Source organism: Solanum dulcamara, chromosome 7 (genome assembly GCF_947179165.1).
Source record: "Solanum dulcamara chromosome 7, daSolDulc1.2, whole genome shotgun sequence".
In the NCBI taxonomy this organism is placed as follows: Eukaryota; Viridiplantae; Streptophyta; class Magnoliopsida; order Solanales; family Solanaceae; genus Solanum; species Solanum dulcamara.
Window position 1 is genome coordinate 2,447,882 of NC_077243.1, and position 24,705 is coordinate 2,472,586.

Here is a 24,705-nt window from a genome sequence, read left to right on the forward strand (position 1 = left end):
GTGCTTTAATTTGTTTGCAAATACTGTCACTCATCAATATTGTAACTAAAAAGCAAAATTCATTAAAACTGAGAAATAAAATATTAGTGAAGATAGTCAGTGATGATATTTTCGCCCCCATTGATGGTCTATCATACCATAGTCAGCCATAAAATCATAAAATGTAATTGCACTCTCAACAATGATCAGCCCTTTGTTGACAACCACGGAAAACAAACTCATGTGAATATCGTGAAGAATTCATATAAAATTGCATGGAACACGAAATTCATATGAATTGAGTGGAAGAACTCCACTAGTACAGTAGGAAACAAAAGGGTTGGTAGGAGTTAAAAGTACATTTTGAAATATTAGACTATCTATAGTTTAAAATCATAAAACTGAAAAATCGTTATAAAAAACTAAAATGGAGCAAGTATAATATATTAAAATGTCCTTTGATTTTCATCATCTTAAATTTGTATAGTAGGATATTGAGTATAAAAAATTATTGTAAATATAAAAAATGATATCTTTTTTAAATAGACTAAAAAGTAAAATACGATAAATAAATTACTCCCTCCGTCCCATATTAGATGGGGATCTTACTAAAAATATTTGTCTCATATTACTTGATCACTTATTAAATCAAGATAGAATTAATTAATTTTATTCCATTTTACTCCTACAATTAATATAACTTTTTGAATGTGAACAATTCCTAATACTAGAGCTATTTTTATATTTTATGTATATTGCATTGATATGAATAAATGGCAAAATAGTAAATATAATTAATTTATTAATAAATTTTTAATTATCGTATAAATTAAAAAAATGTTCATTTAATATGAGACGAGATGGAGGGAGTAGAACACATGAATACATTAATAACCAATTTATATCCATTGGGTGTTCTCGTCAAACAAGAAAAGCAAAAGAAGACGCCATAGGGTGTTAGTCTAACTCCTACCAATTTTTTTGTCTCTACCAAACCTCATTGAATGCTACTACCTCCCTCCAATTACAATAACTTTTTTTAACCCAAAATTTCGTGTTGCCGGCTTAAAAGATATTTGAATATATTATATTTTTATATTTTAATTTATTTATGTTAATTTGATACAAAATTTAAGAAAGTAAAAAAGTTTTTAGAATCTTGTAATTTTAAATTAAAATATATTTCCTCTATTTCAAGTAAATTTGTCAGGCAATGCACACCTATTAAAAAAGAATTAGAATATAAATTGAACATCATTTTTAATTTTTACCCTTTTAGTTATTGTCAAACTATTATTAAAAATAGAAATAATCTAAAGTTTAAAATCATAAATATGAGCAATTAACACTCTTGAACTTATTACCAAGAAAATGTAAATGAAAGGCAAAAATGAAAAAAAGTTCATTTATCTTGAACTTTGAACAACTCGCTTATTTAAATTAGGAAAAAAGCCCCAAAATTTTTAATTAATATGGAATGAAAGGATTATAGAACATACCAAAAGTTCTTTAATCTTATGATAAAAAAAGAAGAAAAAATATATTTTTTTATTTTAAAATAACAAGTTAAATTATGTGTCAAATTAAACTAAAAATATATTTGAAAAGAACATTCATTTTAATTAGGCCAAATTCATCCGTGACCCTTTAAAGTTGGCACCAAGTTTCACTTAGACACCTTAAGTGAGCGATGTTTACGATAAACACATCATGTAGGGTCCTGCTATATCATTTTGACACTTTTTGCTGACATGACAAAGTGAGTGTGATACACTCAACAATAGCGCGTGAAAGACTTTATTTAGTCATTTTTAATTTTATTTTCTCTTCTTCTTTTCCATTTCTCAAACCACCATCTCCACCTTTTTTTCAAGCTTAAACTCCTTCAATGGAAGTCAAATTTTTTTATTCAAATCTGTTTTTAAGCCATTTTTTTCTTCATTGTATTCCTTTTCTAAATCTACCATCACCCCCTCCACATTTTCGCCGAAAAAATGGATACCAACACCCATATTTTATATTCCTTCTCTCTTTATTTCTTCTTCTCACCATCGCCATTAATTTTACCACTATCGTAAAAAAATTAAAAATTAATTTTTTTCATATTTGAAAATCGCACTTACTATCATCTTCTTCTCCTGTCTTTTCTTAAGATCCAACAATTATAATTATGAAAAAAAGTAAAAATCTAAATCTGATGAAAATCCTCAAAATGAAAAAAAAAACAGAGAAGAAATTGGGGGTTAGAGAGGCTCTTGGAAAAGTTTGGGAAGAAAGGAGGAAGGAGGGGGTGGGTAATTGTGTTGGGGTTTAGAAATATGTATTTTTATTATTATTATTTGTGGCTGAAATTTAGTTTTTTTCCCTATAATACTTTTTAGATATTATTTTGCACTCAAATAACACGCGTTCTTTTTTAATTAGTCGTAGTGCCAGGTCATTTGCGAGTGTGTTATACACGGTTTGTAATTTTAGCTGATTGTTAAAAAAATATCAAAATGACACAGTAAAACACTACATAAGGTGTCTAAAGTGAACATCGTCCAGTTAAGATATCTAAATAAAATTTGATGTCAATTTTAAAGAGTCACCGATAAATTTATTTATGGAGTTGTTATCTCGAGTGGATTCTCCTTGAAAGAATAAGAGAATATAGAAATAAATGGAATGTACCCCGAAGTTTCGCAATTCAAGTATTCAGTGCCGAATCTTTATTTTTGTTTCCTAAACAACAGTAAAATAAGTAATAATAAAATAATAATAAATAAATAAATACCACAAGGTAGTGATGTATCCATATTGATATTACCTTTTCATTTTTAATTAGATATATTTGATTTGAATGAATATGAAAGGAGTCGTATTCATGTAAAGGAATATTTCTCTTTAAAATGCACCTTATCCATTTCAAATTTAAATTAATTGAGATTTTATTTATAAGATGTCTAATATGAAATTAAAAAATAAAAATATATGCATTTTTTTAAATAAAAGCATGCTCTTATTAATCTGTGACACTAACAAATAGTGAATTCATTTTGCTATAAGAATTATTCATTTTTTAAAATACCTTTTATTTAAAAATTAGCGTTTGATTTCATGAGATATTCAATCCATATAGGATAATTTATTTATTTCATTCATGTACCAAAGATTCCTCAAGAGAACATTTTTTGTAAGAAGGATAAGAATAATAATTTCGAAATAAAATATAGAGTTATCTTATTATGTATTTAATTAAAAGTACTAATTAGTTTCAAAATTATGTATCCTACCATTTTATTACAATAATGAAATAACTTTATGAAATATTTCCAATTTATGAAATAATTTTGTCTAGAAAAAAGAGTAAAAAAAGGTCCTGTGAAATTGAGCAAAAATGCCCTTGGTTAATAATTTGATCCAAAAATATCCTCGTTATTCATAGTTTGGTCCAAAAATACGTTTCTTGTTATTTAATGGGTCAAAACATCTTTTTTAGTTTAAATGTTTTTTTTAAAAAAAACAAGAATAATATTTTTAAAAATAATATTTATATTAGAAACAAGATGTGTTTAAAAGAAGAAAATAATAATATATTTATTCAAAAAAAAGAATTTTTGACCAATTTAGTAACAATAGAGGTATTTCCGAACTAAAATATTTACAGTAAGAATATTTTTAGACCAAACTATAAACATAACATTTTTATCCATTTTACATAATTTACGGACATTTTTTCTTCTTTTCCGTTTTATCTATTTCAATTTTGTTTGTCGTACTGTTTTTAATCCTATTTTAAGTTTTAATTTTTTACATACATTTAAAAATGTTTTTAATATATCTAATTTAAAAATCATATTTTTTTTCTACTTTCTTAAACAAAACATGACAAAAGAAACTGAGGTTGTAGAACATTTTAGGGGTTGAGTTTTGAGTGTCCAGAATTGGACAGTAGGTGGGAGATAGGGTCAAGAAACCACCAAAAAGGGAGATAAAAAAAGAGAAACTTGTTTTTCTCTACAAAAAATAAATGGATACTTCCAACTTCTAACAGTCAAACAAATTCCTAACGTATATGCTGCTATAACGTGGATGAAACAAAAAAAATACAAATTTTTTTGGCCTTTGCCTTTGCCAGCTACTACAATATTATTAATTCCCAGTTGCAGTTAGCAGTTTCAAGGGTTGTCCGTAGCAGTCAAATCTATTCATTAATTTAACAAAAAGATTCAATTTTTATATATTTTACGATCCCTTTATATAAGTTCCAAGCTTTTTGTAAGATTTTCAGAAAGGGAAAGGCCTTTTTTGCTTTGTGGGTAAGGTGGATAACAACTCCTTTTTGTTGAAGGTCGTGTTTTATTTTATTGTTTTAAGAGAGAAAGAGGAAATGGGTTCTTTTGGAATGCTCGCTAGAAGAGCTGTTCTTACCGATACACCAGTTATGGTTCAGGTAAATTGCAAGACCCTAGATTGGATTTCTTGTTTTTTTGTTTGGTTTAAGTTTCTGTGCATTGATGGGATATGTTGTTGTTGTTGTGTTTTTGCTATTGATAGATACAAGAACTGGTCCGAGGTAATAAAGATTGTATATCTCTAGCTCAGGTTTGTTTACTTTCTCCAATGTTTGTTTCATTTTGTTTTACTCTATCTTAGTTTTATTATTCTACTCTTCATTGAATGGTTCGAAAAGTTGAGAACTTTGATAAAATTCATCTGTGTTGAGATGGCTTTTGAAGCCTACAGATCATCTTTTTGTGCCTTCCGAAATCTTGATTAGATTGACTTAGATTAAACTGGTCTAATTAAATCTTGAGGTTATCAATTTCAATATTTTCTAGTTGAAATATGAATTGCTTAATATTTAAGTCAGTTCAGTAATGGGGAAAAAATAATTTTCCATTTGGACTTACCTCCCATGTAAAGAATGTATTTCCAGATGGTTCTTGATGTGGAAAATGGAGATTATGACTGGCCACTGAGCTGGGTGGGTAGAAGGGGTAGGTGGGTGGGTTATGGACCTAGAGCACACGTAAAGGTATGCTACTGCTATAAGGTTGACATTCTCTCTATCCTTAAGTTTCTCTGGTGATTGCAAATAACTTAAATTGCCTGAGTTTCTGGTTTTGTGATGAAATTTTCTGAGGTTTCTACCATGATCTCTGGAATTACAAAACTTTTTTGCTAGTATGTTCTATGGTCGGTTTGTCCTTTTCCTGTGCTAAAGAGTTATAATACTTTTCTTTTGATCTGTTTTTATTTGAGTTAACCAAGTATGCTGTGATACAGAAGAATATATGCAGCCCTGCCATGCGCTGCGAGAAGTTATCCCTTAGTGTTATCCGTCTATTATTGGACTGTCTTAGGAAGGACTGGTACTATTACGATCTCTGAGGACTGATCTGTTGACACACAAGTTTAATCAACCTCCATTTGAAAAAAAGAGTTTAATCAACCTAAATCTGCCAATGGATGTTTTAAAAGTTGTCTAGTTTGCTGGGGTTGGGGCCTGGGGAATGGGTGGTTAGTTATTGCTTCTTTATGTACCTTCCAGAAAGAGTAAACAAAAGGAATAGAGTTATCTGTTGTAGGTGGATCTTTCTGTTAGATTGAGTAGTTATATTGGTTTTGCCTGAGTATAGTTTGTCCATGTTTTCCGTCCATATATCTTGGTACCATCTTATTTTCTTCTCCGTCTTACAGGGAGTAGTGTACTGGCAACCACCTGCGCGAGCACTTGAAAAGGTGAAAGAAGTCATCTGGGAACCTTCAGTTAGTCGCTATGGTGCCGATGAGGGCCTTCCTGAGCTTAGGGAGGCGTTGATGCAAAAGGTATGGCTTATCAGTTGGATTACTCTGGTACTGGTACTTTTGCCTAGTGAACCAGTCAGTTACTGTCACATATGAAATTGGCTTCATTTCATGTCTTCAAACTATATTATTCACTCGTTGAGATTTGGTTTTTACATCTTTAGTCTAATACTTTCTTTGTGCTCTTCTCCAGTTGGGTCGTGAAAATAACCTACATAAATCCTCAGTGATGGTTACTGCTGGTGCAAATCAGGTAAAATGTTACTTTATTACTATTCAGTCATTTGAGGGTATAGGTGCCAGTCAGCTCACCTCTCTTTCTTACCTGCCCTTAATAGTAGTAGGCTACCTTTCTTTCTCGCCTTTCTTCCAGCTTTTTCCAGATAAAGGTTGGATGGTGTAGAATGGAACTGCATTTTGGTGATTTGCTTGCTTGAGTTAGAGTGGATTGAGATTCATTCTACTCCACCTTCATACAAGGTTCATTTTCTTTGACAGAGGACCAGTATTTGGGTGCATATTTACTTCACCTTCCTTAGCTATTCTTCAGTTCCCCTTTTCCCCTTTTCCCTTCATTTATGTTCAAAGTTGGCTAGTTCATACTAGAAACATGGTAGGGCTCCTCAAAGAAAAGTGCAATTTTCTACTATCTGCATTGTCACAATACTAAGAGATTTCATCTACTTTTGAGTGAAGTATTTCCTTTCTTTTTACCCCCCCCCCCCTTCTCTCTCTCTCTTTGGTGAAGGCTTGTTAGAGTCTATGTAGTCAACAAAATGCTAGCTTCCGTACAAAAGTGCTTTTCCTGATAAACGGTATGGAGGACTTATGAAAAGACAAATAGAACTGCCTCACTCGTGAAAATTTAGCTTCTTTGTATATCATGATGTGTACTGAAAGGTTGGTGTGCTTTTGAGATATGGATTTTATTTTCTTCTGCTTCTACCTATCTAAAGATTATTCTTCTGCTTATGTGTATTTTTCTTGATATAAAAAGATTACTCTTCTGTTGTGGGCTTATTTAGCTCCATGCTACAACTTGATCGAAAAAGTCAAATGTGCTCTATTGTTTTTTATAAGACCTCTTTTAGTTCTTGCATGCTATCGCTATATTTTTGTATGTTGTCACTTTCATGAGATGACAATCTTGCAATGGGAACATCTGCAGCAACAACACTCGCCATTTAGCATCATCTGTCAGAAACGTATTAGGGAAAAGATCTACTGACATACCTAACATGCTCAAGCACTTGAACCTCACAATTTGTCTGCAAAATGGAACTTGGGATTACTTAGGGTACTAATTTGAGATTTAATTGGCTAGACTTTCCATGACTGAGTAAATGATGGTCCAATGGGCTCACAAAGTATGAGTAGAGAGTACAGACATAACATTACATACCTGTCCATTAAAGAGAAGTATTCTCTTTTTTAACAGGAGAGTGGTGTCCTCAATAGTTTTCCAAATTAAAACCACTATTTACTACAATAAACAAATTCAGATGCTATCTTAAGCTAAATGAAGATAGTATAGCTATGTTAAAGAGCCATTTATAGTGAAATAGAGATGCTACATTTACGGGTAAATCAATTTGTGCATATGTATGTTCTTTGTTAGTGACTAATGGACTAGCTGTATTCCTATTTCTTAGAAATCTCTAATGGAGTCTAACTGAATTGATTTCAGGCTTTTGTAAATGTTGTTCTCACACTGTGTGATGCTGGCGATTCGGTCGTTATGTTTGCACCATACTACTTCAATGCACACATGTCATTCCAGATGACAGGTGTTACCGATATTCTGGTGGGTCCTGGTGATGCAAAGACACTCCATCCTGATGCAGGTTTATACTTTCTTATGATGTTCATTTCGCGGTACCCTCCCCATTATTAAGACTACTATTCCTTCCATTAGTTTTCCTTAAGACTGTTATACTAGATGTTGTGGTATACATCTCTTTTGTGCTAGCATGCATGTTCAAGTTTGAGTGAACATCCGTTTTATCTTTGTCGTCTGAGCACTTGGGAATATATCGTAATCACTAATCACATATGTACTATGAGTTACTTTTTTCCCCTTTGCTTGAAATTTATCAAAAAACTCCATCTTCTCTGAATCTAACACTACTTGTGTAGAAATCAACTTAAGAAGAGGTTGCTGCAGAAGTAGTGTTCTGCTTTGTGTTGCAAGTTGTGTAAATCATTCATAATGGTCTTGATTTGTAGAATGTTGTCTGGAAACCATCGTTCTGTGTTTTTTCTCGTATTGGATGTCCTCACCCCATCCCCACCAGAAAGAAAAGAAAAAGAAAAATGAAGTTAGTAAACTTCACTCCCGATTGTTGACCTGATTTAAGTACGTTATAACTTATAGTTTGCCACTTCAATGCATCATGTTAACCTAAATATAGCCACTGTTTTGCATAATGGACTTGAGAGTTTCAAAACATTATCTGCCTTTGTTGTTTGGTTGTCTATGGATTGACATATTCCATGATTTCTCAATTTTCAGACTGGTTGGAGAGTACTCTAAAGAATACTGTACCGACCCCAAAGCTTGTCACTGTTGTTAATCCTGGCAATCCATCAGGAACATATATCCCTGAGTCCCTTCTTAAGGTCTCTTATCTCATCTTTATAGATATGATAGTGCATTAGTATTCTCGTGTGATTTTACTTTATTGAAACATTAACAAGTTGCATTTTTGTTATGTAGAGGATATCTGATATTTGTAAGGAAGCGGGATGTTGGCTCGTAATTGATAACACATATGAGTAAGTGACTTTTTCTGTTGTATATCTTTTAGTTTCTCATATTGAATTGAGTACTTGCTGTTAATGACTGGTGCCAATTTGTTTTTTCGTCCGTGGACGAATGATGACAGTCTTAGAACTAAAGATGATGAGGGAAGTAGTTGTTGAATGGACTAATATAATCCTGGAATACTTTTAGTTAGACCAGCAAGAGACTTTTGAATAAACCAAGGATACAGGTCGTTTGTGTTGGCATTGTGAGGAACAATTTATGCTTTGTGAACCTTAACTTACACTAAATTTGATAGGCAAGAAAATTTATGCTATCCTGGGATCTGTTGCAGAATTTTAATTGCTAAGAAGGAAGGAAATAGCTAAAGTGACAGAATGATCAGGCTTGAATTCATCCTTATTGGCCCATTGTTGCTGTTTGTTCTCAATCCCTAGATGACAAATAAGCCTAGAAAGTTGGCTTCTCAAGGTGTTAGATAGTTAAAACAATCTAATAGCCGCGCCAAAGCTTCACTCCAGGTCGAACCACTTCCAGTTACAATTCCTAAATTCCACTTTTATGGGAGTTTATGCCCTTTCTCGACCCTATCGAGCTCTTCCCGAACCTCCGTCTCTCCTCAACGAAATCATTAAAGTGAGGCAACTCGTGTTCGCTAACTAACTTAGGGAACTTAGGCATGTCACCCCACTGTGAATCTATCTTTCTCTATCGCGCTTTTGATCCTCTCAAGAAAGCGGAACGCGGCCAATTTCTCGTACTTGCTCAGTGTGTCCCCCTTTCTTCGAGTGCCCCGCCCGGTTCACTGGGCTGTTGGCTTACCAAGCACTTGCCCGCTGCTTCTGCCGTCCGCTTTGGCGGGTGGAGAGCTCATTATCCTTGCTTTTCTCTCTGCTGGGGCCCTCCCATTGCTATAGCCATAAGCTATGGCAGCTCCAGCTCGCAACTTAAGTTTTTGAACAAAAAGGTAGAGAAGGAAGGGTGGTTGAAGCAGGACCATAAGAAGTACCTTTAGCATCTTAACTATCTATTGAGTCTTTGCTCTTCCATGAATGCAAACATCTTGTTCTGCAAATATCATCTCTGTTCCCTTCTTTTTCTTGCAACTTTTCTCAGTACACTCTGCTTGTGGTTTTCTATTTTCCTGAATGATATGTTCTTATATATATGTTGCAAGTTATTTGCAGGTATTTCATGTATGATGATCGGAAGCATGTTTGCATAGAAGCAAACCACATTGTCAACATCTTTTCCTTCTCTAAAGCGTATGGGATGATGGGATGGCGAGTTGGATATGTAAGTGATTCTTGTTCTAAATTATATCTAGAAATGTAATGATATTGGGCACACAAGTGATTATTATTCTGTTGGGTGACTCTTGACAACCAGAAAAATATACCAGGTTAAAAGATGATTTTTCTATTTTTTCCGCAACTGCATCTTCTTGCCTCATGAGCTCCCTCGTCTTTACCTTTATCCCCCCCCCAAAAACCTCTTCTCTTTATTCACACATCTCTTTTAAAACCAGCATGTATGACACCTCTAATCAATCTCTCTATACTTGTCAGTCATTAGCTTTTATAAAAACATGTGTGCCTGGCTGAGTAATCTGCTGGGATTGAATATAAAACTGGTCTCAATAGCAACCAAATACAAGTGTTCTTTTGCAACAAAAATGAGATGTTTCAACAGCTAAGACTTATTGTGGATGAGGCGTGATTGCTTTACAACATGTTTTCACTGCAATGTTAATTTTGCAGCAAAATTCCTCAGCAAACTTTTGTACTGAATATTTACTCCTGAATGGAAAAAGTAGTTTCATCTTGTGAGTGAGCTAAACTAATGTCTTAATGGATGCAGATAGCATACCCATCGGACGTGGAAGGGCTCGCAGCTCAACTCCTTAAAGTTCAGGACAACATACCAATTTGTGCTTCAATAATCTCACAGCGATTGGCTCTTTACTCGATGGAAATGGGACCAGAATGGGTAACTAATCAAGTAAAAGACCTTGTCAAGAACAGAGAGGTGCTTCAAGAAGCCTTGTCTCCTTTGGGAGAGGGAGCTGTTAAAGGGGGAGAAGGTGCCATTTACCTGTGGGCGAAGCTGCCAGATAACATGGACGACTTCAAAGTAGTTCACTGGCTAGCTAAGAGGCATGGAATAGTCCTGATCCCTGGAAGTTCCAGCGGTTGTCCTGGTTATGTTAGGATCGCCTTTGGAGGATTGATTGAAAAGGACTGTCGAGCAGCTGCAGAAAGGCTCAGGAAAGGTTTGGAAGAGCTGGTAAATAGTGGAATGGTTTCATGATTCTCTCAGACTAAAAGTCTAAAATTTGGTGTCAGCTGGTTCTCCTGGACATCAGTCATCAACAATACAATGAAAGACACTTTCTGTCCTTAATAATTGAAGGGTTTTAAGCTTTTCAACTTGATCATTGGAAATGCAAGCTAAAACTTGCCATTGTGTATAGATTGAAATGAAGTATTTCATAGATACCTAATTTTCTTAAATGGATGATGGAAGTGTCTCATTTATCTCTGAGCATATCTCATGGAACCATTTTACATGTGTCGATTACCAGGTTGTTAGAAATTCCCGAGGGCTAATGACACACCATTCAAAATTTGGTGGATAATCCGCCTGTCCCTCTATCTTTCTCCACTTAATTACTGGCTGAAGTATAGCTAAGCTAAGAAGATGACTTCTAATGCACAGGTAGGTTCACTTAATGGATTGTAGACAACTGAAACATGGCACTAGTCTCCACTTTCCAAGGGAATGGCCTAGTAGCTGAGGTATGAGACTAAATTCAGAAATATTAGCTCGGGTACCTGGTCACAGCATAGAATTGTCCGATAAATTATTTGAAATATGCACATGTTGACTCGTGAAACTTTGGTAAAAGAAATGTATGATACAAGTATGTAAATAAGGTCACTTTTGGTAGGGTAAGCAAATGATGTTTTTGCTCAATTAATTTCTCTTGCATTGCAATTTAGCTATCGTTACCCCTCTTGAGACCAAATTTAATACAATGAGCTACTTTGTCACAAAAATTTAAATCATTATGAGTAAGTAGCTCATGTTATAAATTTTAGTCTAATGAGGTGTAACAATAGCTAGGTTACCATACCAATTGAGAAATCCACCATTATTTTTTTCTCAATCTTGTGAGTTTTCACTAATCTAACAAATAAGTAGTAACCAAGTACAAAACTAGTAGATATGATTGATATTTTTCACTTCATATTTTGAGCAAAATGGATTAAAAAATAGCATGTATAATAGATAAGGACCAAATGTTTATAATTTTCCAAAACAAGGGGGTAATTCATGAATAAAACAGCTAGCTAGGATGGCCTTGGATTTTACATTTTAGGACCGCGTTACCTTATAATAACCAAACACATTATAAATTACAACAGTAATTTGTTCTATGAAACCGTTTTAGTCAAACCAGTCAAAACTTCATCTGTTTTTTTGTCTTTTCTTTTGTCAAAGGCCATTACTGTAAACACAAGATAAAGAAATTAATAGAGGATTTTCTTTTTTCTCATTTTTAACCTTCCTTCAATTTCTTGAATTTGAACTTTGAACTCTAAACATCCCGCCTCTCTCACATTTCAATCTCCATTTTCTCTCATCAAGATCCTGTCTTGATCACATTCTTGAATGTTCTTGTGGCTGTTGATTGCACAGCAAGGTTTACTTAGCTACATTCTTTGTTCAATAACATTTTGCTGTTAGGAGATAGGGTCTTTGTGGTTTCTTGAAATTATCAAATCTTTAATAGCTCTTCTTGCATTGCCAATTTTTTCTATTTTATTGAAGTGGGTCGTTGTGTTTGTCTAATATTTTAGTATTCTTGGAGTAGAGAAAGAAGAAATGTAGCGGAATTTCCTTTAATTATGTATCTAGATGTTTGGTAAAGGATGTATTTTTGAACGTTTCTTGGATTATAGTTTGATATTGAGCCACATTTTAAATCCTTGATTGAGATGTGGTGCCTGTTTGCTTCATTGAGATTTTTCTCCTGTTTAAGTTTAGAACATTTACATTAGTGGAGAAGTACGCTCTTTGCCTTGGTTTCTTCACTCCTATTGTTTTCTTGAGCCGAGGGTCTATCAGAAACAGCCTCTCCGCCTCCCAAGGTAGGGGTACGATCTGCGTATACATTATCCTTACCAAAACCCACTTGTAGGATATATTGTTGTTGTAAGTTCTTTAATATTTGTACCTTTTTTTTTATGGTTAATAGTTTAATGTTCCTGCTTGATATTAGTAGGACTTGTGGACGTGTCATTTTGACTAATGGAGTATTATTTTTGTGAATATGAATCCAGAATATTGGGCATTTCTTATGCACATTTTCATTTGAATGGTATTTTCCTGTGAACTGGAATCCTATGGAAAGATTTATACATGAATTCCTTGTTTAGCGCCAGAGTCAAGATGAAGCAAAAGCTTTCCTTGGCTATAAATTATAATGGTTGGCTTCCATGATAAAGTATGTTAAGTTTCTGTTAGTTTCAATGTTTCTTGAGCTTCATAATTCTTGATATTACATGCACATTTCATTTCGAACGGTATTATCCTGTGAATTGGAGTCCTACAGAAACGTTTATACATGAATTCTTCCTTATTTGGTGCTAAATTTAGTCAAGATGAAGCTTAAGCTTTCCTTGGCTATAAATTATAATGGTTGGCTTCCATAATAAAGTAGGTTAAGCTTCTGTTAGTTTCAATGTTTCTTGAGCTTCGTAATTGTTGAAATGATATGTTACTAACTTTGAGAAGTTTTGCAGGTAAATGAGGGGGTTCGACTAAAAGTAAATTGACTAGCTTAATTCCATTCCCCCCACACTCTCACTATGAAGAGAGAAAATTCAGTAATCTCAGCTGCCATTGAGCCCATGGTTCGAATTACAAGATCTCGAGCTGCTGTCCCTGAAAAATCCATGGTTGCACGCACTGCAGAACTGCCAAAGCAGCGAGGTCAGAAACGTGCTCTGCGGATAAATTCTAGCACGGCAATTCTCAGGGAGAGGAACAAGAATGTTCCACTTACTTCCTATGTGGAGCAGAAATGCCGTCCAGTGCTTAAGGATGTCACAAATCTATGTTGCAACACTTCAAATGGAGATTGCCTCAATGCTACCAAAGTCCCAGTTAGTAGTTCTTCCTGTTTTACTTGTATTATCTACATTGTCATTGACACCATGTGAAACAAGTTTCATAGTTTGACTGTTGTAGACTTCCTTAAATATCAAAAAGAGTTTTGAAATATCTGAAATATTGCAAGTAGAGAATAGTATTGTGCTTAGCTGATTCAAGGATGCATGTGTTGTATGTGCTTCTATATTATCCCAATAAAGCTTTGGTTATAGTGTACACACTTTCCTGCTGGCTCATTTTATTCCTGTTATTATATGATTTAGTTTATTATAATTGTCAGAAGAAGAAGAAGAAGATCATGCGAGTTGGAAACAGCTCAATGAATGTGTCTAAAGTGACTACTTCTGTCGACCCTAAAGTCTATCAATTTCCATCCAAGTTACCACCAAGTATGGATCAAGATGCTGAGAGCATGTCTTTCTAATCTGAGAAGTACTATTTGATTCAGTTTTATGAATATTTACCTGATTTTCTAACTGCAGGGAGTAGCCAAAGTTGCTCAGACAGAAAGTCCCATGAACAAGGAAATCCAATAGAAATCAAAGGTTTTCCAAGAAAAGGTTAGTTTCCTTTTAACCATGTTTCATTGGAACAATACAACTTTTGACAAGCTTGTGGTTGTGCTTAACAGGATAATTAAGAAAAAGAGATGATGATAACAAGTGATTTCTCTGTAGTAACATTTATAAATCATCGAGGAAGCCTTGGTCTTATCTTCATACTTTATTCTTGAGTACTTAGTGGATATGTTTTTGACCAAAATAATGATAGGAATTCTCCATCACACTCTCTTTGTTTGACATTTTTCTCTAGAGAAAGGATTCATATCTACTAGTTTTCTTGTGTTCCATGCATTTGCAACCATGTTGTTCTGTTAATGTCCTCTTTTTTGCATACTAAACTAATTGAACTTTTTACCAGGCACAGTTGAGAAAGCTGTCCGTGATGCAGCACCATCAACATCAACAAAGTTGGACTTCATAGACATTGATTCTGATCAAAAGGATCCACAACAATGCAGTCAATATGCTCACGATATATATAACAATTTACGGGTCGCAGAGGTTCGTTTAATTGATATTCTTGCACTGTTCTTGTGGATTTCTTAGTTGACGAAGTAACTGGCACTCTGGCAGAAGTCATATTTGCAAAAACCACTCAAGGATGCTTTTTCACTGTTTTATTCAAAAATTGAGTTAGAAAAACCAGCATCAATGCTCAACTTTCGTTATAATTTCAGTTTTAGCTGTAACACCACTTTGTTTCTTTTCTTTGTTAATCCTCCTTCATACATTCGATGTATACTCACTTATGAAAGAATGCTGGATACTTTAGCTCAAGAATACTTTCCCACTGTGACACCTACCTATTGGAATGTTTTTCTCTGCATATTAATAAGCATTATTTGCTTAATTTTCTGAATCCAAATCTCTACTTGTATAACTTCTGAGATTTCCTTGTTTTAGGATAATGGTGTCAAGTAGTAGCCGTAGTCTTTTTCAGTTGCAGTGGATAACTGCAAACTTATCCTAATGCAAAGTCTAATTTGTATTTCTCCAGGTAATTAGAAGACCGCATTCAAATTTCATGGAAACACTCCAGTTAGATATCACACAAAGTATGCGTGCAATTCTTGTCGACTGGATTGTGGAGGTACTTTCGTGTTTATCTAAAAAAAAGAAGAAACTGAATAGCCGAAGCATATTGTGTTATGTCTTCCAGTGCTGGCATTTTCTAATTATTAGCACATGATTCATCTTGAACAAATAAATGTGAAACAGATCAATTTCCTAACAGTATTAACTTGGACAAGCAACTTTACATTTTCATTTTGGGTTTTCATCATCTGGTGCTGATTTCATCTTAGATCAGTTTCGAAAAAGACTTGTAAAGATCGTATCTGTTTTTTACTTAAGATAAATCATTCGTAAGATTCTTGTGAATTTTGGTGCTAGTATAGTCCATATAATTTCAACTTGATGTTGGATTCGTCTCGCCTCTCTGCCCCTTCCTTTACCCTTTGAGCTCATAATGCTAGTTATTTGCCTGCTGATTTTAGAAATGCTTTATAAGAAAGCTGGTTGCTAAGGTCATTGTCTAATCTTGTGTCAGGTGTCAGAGGAATATATGTTGGTGCCAGATACACTCTATCTTGCTGTTCACTTCATCGATCTATTTCTCTCTCAAAACTATGTGGAAAGGAAAAACCTGCAGCTCCTTGGTATCACTTGCATGCTAGTTGCCTCGTAAGCTCAACACAACTGTTTGTACTACTATAGGTTCTTTGTAATAATACTTTCTGAAAACATTTTCTTGAAATGCATAAAGGAGAAAGAAATATATGATCCTTCCTTTCTAAATTAAACAGAAGTCTACTTCAGAATCTTTGGGTGGTTGACAATGCCTTATAGTTGGAAACGTCTTAATTACAAAGTGCCTATAGGGCCAAGACTAAGAACTCCACTCGTTTTAGAATCTGACAATCACAAACTCATCATTCCATATTATGTGTGCTTATGAAGAAATTCTCCTATGTAGCCACATTTGCAGACTGCAATGTGCCTTCACCTGTAAAAAGGGAAGATATCAAGCATTTTTTCCATCACTTTGCATTTTATATTCAAAAATCTTTTCCCTTTTATCCCTGAATAAAGAAATACATTTATCTGGTGGCTGAATGCGGGTTTTCTTTCAATTTTGAAGGAAATATGAAGAGATGTGTGCTCCACGTGTTGAGGAGTTCTGTTTCATCACTGACAATGCTTACACGAAAAGTGAGGTAGAATACTGCTCTTTCATGTTCTCACTATCAGGATCTTGAATTTCTACATTGCGTGAAGAAAAAGAGTGGGAAGGACAAGCATAGTTCCGACATAGTAAGCTATTAGCTAGTTTAAGATGATGTCTTTGGGTTCTGTTCTGTACTTCCCATGGGGAACCTAATTGATAAACTTGATCATCCATACATCTCTCCTCTCTAAACTTCACATGCAGTTTACTTTCTATATATGTTCTATTGTGTAATGTGTATCGTTTGGTATAATTATCAGGGGGCATATTCCCCTTCAAGCTTTTGAGGTTTTTCTATAGTTCTAGAACTTCTAGATTTTCATGAATCTCCATGCTTATTTCAAGCTTGCAAATATTGGAAGTTGATCTGTGTCTTCTGTTTCATTCATATTTAATAGTGAGCGAATCTCGTCAAACTCCCACAAGAAATGCAACTCTATGCAACATACTGTCAACAATAATTTTATGTGTAGAGTTCAGCGGAAATACTATATCTGCATGAAACCTCTTGGTTACTAAAGAAGATATCGACACCTCCTCCTTCCCCTTTCCTTCTCTATCATCTTACAAAACTCCCAGAAAAAAATGGTTTTCAGATATTATTATTAGATAGTTGGACAAACTGAAGATTCTGATATACTAAAGTGGAGCAGGTCCTGGCAATGGAGAGTCTTATTCTGAACTTTCTTGGTTTCCGACTCTCAACTCCAACTGCAAAGACCTTTCTCAGGTACTTTTGTTTCAGCCATGGTTAATTTTTTCATGTGTATAACAGCATAGTATTTCTTTTTCCTTCTGTCTCTGTGAAAAAAGAAAATTTTCATCTTCTTGTGTTGATGCTATTTGCAGGAGATTTGTAAGATCAGCACAAGCTTCTTACAAGGTAATGAATTACTGTGCAACACTTGATGCCAAGAATCATAACAGAACTTTTCTCTGTACTGAAGTATAACTGTATTGCTGAATGATACATAATTTCAGAATCCCAATCTGGAGCTGGAGTTCTTGGCTAATTATCTTGCTGAACTGACATTGCTCGAATATGGCTTCTTGAAATTCACTCCGTCTGCTATTGCTGCATCATCTGTATTCCTTGCGAGATGGACACTAGATCAGTCAATCCACCCATGGGTTTGCTTCTTGAATTTCTTGTTTTCTTTTACTTTAATTTGTTAGCTTCTGTGTGTCTCTGATATGTTGAACTTAAGCCTGCAACTTTGACAGAGTCCAACACTGGAGCACTATACCAATTACAAGGCTCAGGATCTGAAAAGCACAGTTCTTGCACTGCAAGATCTACAGTTGAATACAAATAACTGCCTTCTAAATGCCATACGTGCTAAATACCGACAAGATAAGGTACTTGTATGTTACTATTCCAAATTAGCACATTTAAGTTGTCATTATATGTAGTTCCCTAATAAGTGTATCTTTTTCCTATGCCAACAGTTCAAGTCAGTTGCGTGTTTGTCTTCGCCAAAGCTACTTGAGACACTGTTCCAAACATGAAATTTGAAGATATAAGACTAACCAAATGTGGAGCAATGCTGAAGCAGATGTCATATTCTATAAAGGGGCTTTTTTCCAACTTGGCTCCTCCCTAGGCTTTTTTTTTATGAGAGTAACTGATTCAGATTCACTTTGAGTGTTCCTTTTGTCCACTCTTTTGCTGTAAAGGTTTTGACACACTAGGAATATACTTAAAACTTTGCAAGTTTAGCAGTAAAAATGAGTAACTTTCTCAGTTATAATTCAAGAAAATCATGCAGGTAATATTTGTACATGCTATTTTTTTCAACCTTTGCCAGCTTTTGTAATTTAGAATGATTTGTCTTAATCTTCTATATCATTTGCCTATAAAATATTAAATTATTTCCCTCGATATATGGCACTATTTCAGGGAGTCATGTTTTTCTTACTACAATCTTTTGAAATGATTTTGTATTTTAAAACTTAGTACTCCACTATATATGATTTATAGTATAACATACTCAATTGGGTCTCACGAGTGAGATTTGAGGAGGTTGAATATACATAGATCTTAATTCACTTTTTGTGAGATAAAAAGATTATTATCGATAGATCCTCAATTCAAGAACTATGTATAATTATAGTATAACTACATAATTTAAAAAATAACAGTTTCAACAAAAAGTGGAACCAACTTTATGCTAGTGTACTTTTTAATTTGTTTTCTCTATTAAGGGGTGGGGTTGAAGAATATAGTAATCCCTTGATTTCGTTTTATGTACCACTATTATTATTTGGAAAGTCAAATAGATTTTCTTTAATTATAAATTTCAAATATTTTTAATCTGAATTCAAAACGAAATATTTTGTTCTTGATACTAAATGCCATGGAAATATATATAAAAAATATCATTTTAAATCTCGTTATCTTAAATGTATCTCTTGTTGAGATATGTTACTTGTTATTGTTTTCCTCATTCTATTTGTTCCCATAAAAAAAAATCCAACATGGCTTTCAGGTCAGATTCATCTTGGCCAAACGTTAACCGATCCTTTTTTAACTGACGTATCCACAAAAAGCTGCAACACACACTTCTCTCACTCACTCTGTTTCTGTGTGAAAGAGAGAGCCGACAATGGCGGGATTGAATATATTATCTCAGACTCCGTCGCCATGGCAGCTGTCAGCTTCCTCCACATCATCATCATATTCTTTAAGATTTCCACATTTTTATGATTTTAATAATATTTACGATTTCAAATGCTGGAAAATTGGGTCGTCAAATTTTTCCCTTTCTGGATACCCAAGACCAAAGCGTCCTCCTTTATCCTCTCAAATGCTGCCTCACCTCTCCAATTCTTCAGGTTTTAATTTTAATTTGTGGAAATAAATTTCCACCAGTTCTACTTTTGTTTCGCTTCAATTCAATTTCAATTATTGTAATTTGGTTCATTTCTTTATGGGTTTCCTTGTTCGAAGTGGTTGTGAACTTTTTTTGCGTGATTCTTGTAATTGGCAGATAATTAGCTGTTCTTGCACATAAATGCTTCGTACCGGCTTATATAGTTGATCGATCTTCCAGTTGTGCTAAAATTGGTTTTTCTTTTTCCCTAGGACTGTAAATAATGAACAGGTTAAGACCTAGCTTTGTTGGAGAGTAAGGAGTAAAGGTTTGGAGTTGAAAACTGCAAGTAACTAAATAAAATTCTTGATGTCATTTGGTATGAGGTATTAGGTATATTAATCCCGAGATAAAATGTAGGATTATTCCTACCAATTATAACATAGTGATGGAATAACTTATCTTGTGATAATTAATCCCACGATAACTAGTTTCCAACCAAATGACCCCTTAAGGTTATTCTGTTTTTGCCCTTGGGAGGGGAACAACAGCTGGAAACGGCTGCTAATACCTGGTAGGCTGAAGAGCAAAAAGAGGAGGAACCCGAGGAGGGGCTTTTTTATTTTAAATGAAAGAGATCAACTTTGAATGAAAGGTTATTCTTCTAATTTTAAATCCATATACATATTTATGGTAGGTTTTGGAAATTCAATTTTTAATATATGAGAAGAAAGACAAGCACAACCCTCTCCCAGGGGATAAATGGTTTCTGCAGGCGTAAGCCTAGATGCAAGTTTTGCTAAATAGTGAACCTTAAAAGATGAATAGCTTAGCTAACTGTATGCAGTGGATCTTGGTTTGTACGTCTTGTAATCTATCTGGTTTATTTCTTATGTCAGTTGATGACCATTAATGTTACTTCCGTGAAAATGCTGCCCTGCCATGTTTTTTCGCCTTTTTGCATTTTGCATTCATGGCTGATCATGGTTTTGCAGGCAATGGATATTCATGGATGCAAGATAAATCTGCTTCTTGTGATAATTTTTCCCCTAATGGAAGGAAGCAAGGTCCATTGAATGCCGTGTCTTCAAAAGAACGAGCACAAGTTTCTTCTGTGGACGATCTTTATGACTTCATATGTTCAGGCCCCCTCATCAGTAAGATAGGTCTGACACCAGAAAAGGTGGCTGAGTCCATTGACAAGTGGATAGAGTATGGATTACGGCTTTGTAGATTGTTTCAGCTCAACCAGTTGTCTCTCAACGAGGCCCAAAAAATTCGAATCTACCACTACTATATTCCAGTCTTCTTGTGGTGTGAACAGGAAATTTCTCAGCATAGTTCCAAGTTCAAAGAAGAAGAAGAAATCCCTCCATTGGTGGTAGACACATTTTTATCATTCACTTGGTTCTTGTGTTTGATTTCCATTAAAGGTCAATATCATGCTGGTCTGATTTGAAAAGCTAGACATAAACACACCTAAGATAAGATATATTCTTGGCATGTAGATTGGCTTCAGTGCGCCTCAAGGATGTGGAAAGACGACCCTAGTATTCGCATTAGAATATCTTTTTAAAATCACGGGGAGGTAAGTTGCTGTCATGATTTTTTGCTTCCTCTGTGGGACAGAAATAACCAAAAATTATGCTCACACATGTTAATCAGGAAAGCTGCTACACTATCCATTGATGATTTTTACTTAACAGCGGAAGAACAGGTAAATGTTTCACGAATTTGCTGCTAGCTAGTTTCTGTCTGTGTATTATCACCAATGCTGACACATTATGTGGTTTTAGGCGAAACTAAGAGAAAGCAACCCAGGGAACTTGCTTTTGGAGGTAGAAAATGACGAATTTCACTTCTTCTTTTCCTCAAAAAATTAAAATAAAAAATTTCATCTTCACTTCAGTTTCGTGGAAATGCTGGAAGCCATGATCTTCCATTGTCTGTTGAGACACTGACAGCACTAAGTAAATTGACGAAAGAAGGTGAATTCACCTTTTTAGCTTGTGCTACTTTTCAATTAGGCACTGCGTCTATATGCTTAACTAATATTCAACTACATCCAGGTGTGAAGATGAAGCTTCCAAGATATGATAAAGTAAGTAAGAGTGACTAGTAAACATTTAAGTCTCAGTGGGTTATTGATATTATGTGTTAATAATTCTGAAACTTTATTTCCAGTCTGCTTACAATGGTAGAGGTGACAGAGCTGATCCCTCCGAATGGCCAGAGGTTGAAGGGCCTCTACCGGTATGAAGTTGTTTTTATTTAGACCTGGCAATTAGTGGATTTCTGTTAAGCTAATGTTTAATGATTCAAAGAGTGCCCCCAATTCCATCATTTCCCCCCAAAAAAAGTTAAAATTCTAAAATGACTTAAAATGTAAGAATGTCAGCATCATGGTCCCATTCTGTAAAAGCACAACTTTTCTCATAGATCCAACTCAAGGCGAAATGATAAGATTGCCTCACGTCATTGTCAGTACTTTGGATATTAGGTAATTTTGTTTGAAGGTTGGATGCTTGGTTTCAAACCCCTTCCACCTGAAGTTGTCAAAGCTGTTAATCCACAGGTTCAAATACTAGACTCTCTCTGGATGCTTGTGCTTTTTATTTTGATCCATCTTCTTGGATCACTGAAACTTTCAAAATTGCAGCTAGAGACGGTCAACAAGAACTTAGAAGCTTATTATGATGCATGGCATAAGTATGTCAAATCATGGATTGTCATCAAAATTCAAGACCCTAGTTATGTCTACCAATGGCGTTTGCAGGTTTGCTATGTGATATCATCTGCATTTTCCTCCATATTTATTCTTGTGCTGTTTGTTTAACCAGTGTAGTGGGATGTTTTCAGGCGGAGATTGCAATGAGAGCTGACGGAAAGCCTGGGATGTCTGATGAGGAGGTGGAAATTTATGTGTATTCTTTCTCAAAAAAGAAATGAAAACCCATCACTTAATGCTTCAGGGGAACATTTTCCAATATTTTTTTCCCTCTTTTCACAGGTGAAGGACTTTGTATCCCGCTACTTGCCAGCATACAAGGCTTACCTTTCCACGCTTTACTCAGAAGGACCTTCTGGCTCAGATCCAGAGCATGTTCTTCTCATTGATATTGATGAAGGAAGAAATCCCATCCTCGCTTGCTAAGGTAAATCTGCAGTTGTGGAGTTACTTCTGATCCTTGATAGATTATTATTCAAAGATTAGGACCCTTGCAAGCATCATTTCCTCCTGAGAAACTCTTTTATTGTACATTCAAATGTACTATTGTAAATTAAGCCACATGTGAAGGTAAAATGTTTGAACAAAGTCTTGCTCGAGTTACTTTGTTTAATTAAGATCCTCGATTGATTTTTGTGCAAAGATTATACCCTCATAAGCGTTCTTTCCACCTGAGTGTGTCTTCAGTTGTATTTTCAAGTTTAATATTGTAAATCAAACCATAGGTGAAGATAAAAATGCCGATTATTTTGTTGTTAATCAAGTGACTTGCTTTTGACTGCCAGTTTATTAAGCCTATCCTTTGACCATAAACCTTCACTGGTAATGAATGACTTATGTTTGATGCAAATATGTGAAAGACCTAATTCCGAGCCGTGACTAGCCCCAAAAGGGAACTGTATTTTCTGTATTTATAACTTTTTTTTTCTAGCTATTTATCTATTTTAAGAACACTAGAGCAGCTCTAGTGAGTTTGGTATGACAGAGTTCATGTTCCATGGAAAAACATTTTCATCAAAATGGACTAATTCACACAAAAGCCAAGGTAATGGGATTCATTACATAACTAGTTTTAGAGTGGAGAAAAACCATCATGGAAGCAATTTGCCATGGGAAATGGGATTCATTACATAACAAGTTTATTCAACTTCAGAGTTTTACATATACAGTGGAAGGTAACAAAAGAGACGTGGAAGAAACATAGTGTGAAAAACCAGGGAAACAAATTCCATATTTAGCTTATGTTGCTAACATTGACACAGAGTTGGCATGGCTAGGAGGGACATCAAGTACAGCAGCAGAGCATGTCCAGACAGCACTCACAGGTCTCGTAGCAACAGAAGCAGCAACACATTGCGAACAAACTGCAATCATTCAGTCAATAAATCTGTCTTAGTATCCATATTGCGTTAAGGTCAAATAAAAGTAAAAGAAAACAAAAAACTACGCCTCAAATCTTGATCTCTAAGTTGGAGTCGGTTATAGGAATACTCATTGTTTATATAGCTCTATTCAAGCTCATCTAAGAACGTCAATAATGAAAATTTTAAGCTTCCAGACAAATTTGTCAGTATCTTATGGTTCCAAGTTTTAAATTTGGAATAAACATGTGGATTATTCAGTTTTTGCTTCCAGAAAAGATTACCATCAGTCTTTCCATTTTTTAGTGGTGAATATATCAGCACATTGAAAATTGATATAGAATGGATTCACTGTGGTTGGATGTCAAGGGAATAATCATGCCATTAAATAAGAAAAACAGCATATCCACAAACAAAAAAAAGAGCACCCATCCACCCCCTGCAATATTGAAGGATCAAAGCAGAATAAGGTCAGAAGACACCTTTTAAAATCCAATTAATAATGATAAGAATAAGGTCAAAAGATGCCTTTAGAGGCCTAGCCAAAGTAAAAAAGATAAGTAACAAAACTAAAAAGAGATAATACATGCTCTTCAATTTTGGGTATGCATAAGTAGATATGTAAAATTTGTATAGAGTTGAACAAGTAGACACGCACGTCCAACATGGCAATTCACGTGTGTCTACTTGTTCAGCTTTATAAAAAAAAAACAGATGTGAAGAAGTAGAAATACAAACCAAGCATAAAGGCATCCTTTTTCCTCGCGTCGACGTTTCACATGATCAAGATAAGCCATCTCCTGATATCGGGGTGCATCCATTTTTTCAACTTCTTCTCTAGCCTTGCACCTTAAGGAACTAAAGAGTGAGAGAGCCTTTGGTTTATAGCTTGAGAGTATGAATAATTTATAATACAAGCTCACTTTCAATAAAGACAACTCAAAAGTCCATGTAGCTCATGAAGACACATGATTTATCACAATTTTAATATATCCTTATCACATATCTGGCACTAATTAGAAAATTGGATTTGGTCGTTTTCAGTATATTTTTTCCACAAAGGATAAAGCTACTTGTCTTCTCATAATTGACCAATGTACAGATCTCTCTCATATATTGATTTACACTCAATATTTGATAGAAACTAATTTTGGATTAGTAGTATTTAAAATTTGTTGATTTCCCTTAATTTAAAGGATTATATAATTTTTTGGCTCCGTCATCTCCGGAGAACAAAAGAAGTAAATATACCATACTTGGTGAAAATTAGAAACAGTAATATGATAGGAAAGATTGGTA

At 34.6% G+C, this 24,705-nt stretch overlaps 3 protein-coding genes and 1 long non-coding RNA gene across 7 annotated transcripts; 3 read left to right on the forward strand and 1 right to left on the reverse strand.

Moving 5' to 3' along the window:
• Nucleotides 1-3,879: 3,879 nt before the first annotated feature.
• On the forward strand, nt 3,880-11,080 carry LOC129894733 (aromatic aminotransferase ISS1). The gene is made up of 9 exons (XM_055970389.1): nt 3,880-4,414; nt 4,519-4,566; nt 5,665-5,793; nt 5,966-6,025; nt 7,460-7,616; nt 8,285-8,391; nt 8,489-8,547; nt 9,724-9,832; nt 10,397-11,080. The coding sequence occupies exons 1-9, from the start codon at nt 4,352-4,354 to the stop codon at nt 10,844-10,846; spliced, it is 1,182 nt and encodes a 393-aa protein (XP_055826364.1). The 5' UTR covers nt 3,880-4,351; the 3' UTR covers nt 10,847-11,080.
• A 952-nt stretch (nt 11,081-12,032) lies between these two features.
• On the forward strand, nt 12,033-18,341 carry LOC129896979 (cyclin-A2-1). Of its 4 annotated transcripts, none has more exons than XM_055972985.1 (13): nt 12,033-12,242; nt 13,345-13,707; nt 13,995-14,103; nt 14,197-14,274; nt 14,636-14,778; nt 15,275-15,367; nt 15,827-15,960; nt 16,418-16,493; nt 17,158-17,234; nt 17,354-17,387; nt 17,486-17,635; nt 17,729-17,863; nt 17,954-18,341. In XM_055972985.1, exons 2-13 carry the CDS (start codon nt 13,411-13,413, stop codon nt 18,011-18,013), a joined length of 1,386 nt encoding a protein of 461 aa, XP_055828960.1. In that variant the 5' UTR covers nt 12,033-12,242; nt 13,345-13,410; the 3' UTR covers nt 18,014-18,341. The 4 variants fall into 4 exon arrangements, with proteins under 4 accessions (XP_055828960.1, XP_055828959.1, XP_055828962.1 ...); XM_055972984.1 differs by lacking the exon at nt 12,033-12,242 and adding an exon at nt 12,274-12,690; XM_055972987.1 differs by lacking the exon at nt 12,033-12,242 and adding an exon at nt 12,274-12,690 and having other exon boundaries at nt 13,998-14,103.
• A 603-nt stretch (nt 18,342-18,944) lies between these two features.
• On the forward strand, nt 18,945-22,687 carry LOC129895388 (D-glycerate 3-kinase, chloroplastic). Its single transcript, XM_055971101.1, has 12 exons — nt 18,945-19,339; nt 20,313-20,698; nt 20,826-20,905; nt 20,983-21,034; nt 21,114-21,155; nt 21,227-21,305; nt 21,387-21,418; nt 21,502-21,570; nt 21,818-21,892; nt 21,977-22,093; nt 22,177-22,227; nt 22,328-22,687. Exons 1-12 carry the CDS (start codon nt 19,111-19,113, stop codon nt 22,469-22,471), a joined length of 1,356 nt encoding a protein of 451 aa, XP_055827076.1. The 5' UTR covers nt 18,945-19,110; the 3' UTR covers nt 22,472-22,687.
• A 461-nt stretch (nt 22,688-23,148) lies between these two features.
• LOC129895389 (uncharacterized) lies at nt 23,149-24,336 on the reverse strand. The gene is made up of 2 exons (XR_008767775.1): nt 24,145-24,336; nt 23,149-23,409 (listed from the first exon to the last, which is right to left on the reverse strand). It is a non-coding gene; the product is annotated as an uncharacterized LOC129895389 (long non-coding RNA).
• Nucleotides 24,337-24,705: the final 369 nt, after the last annotated feature.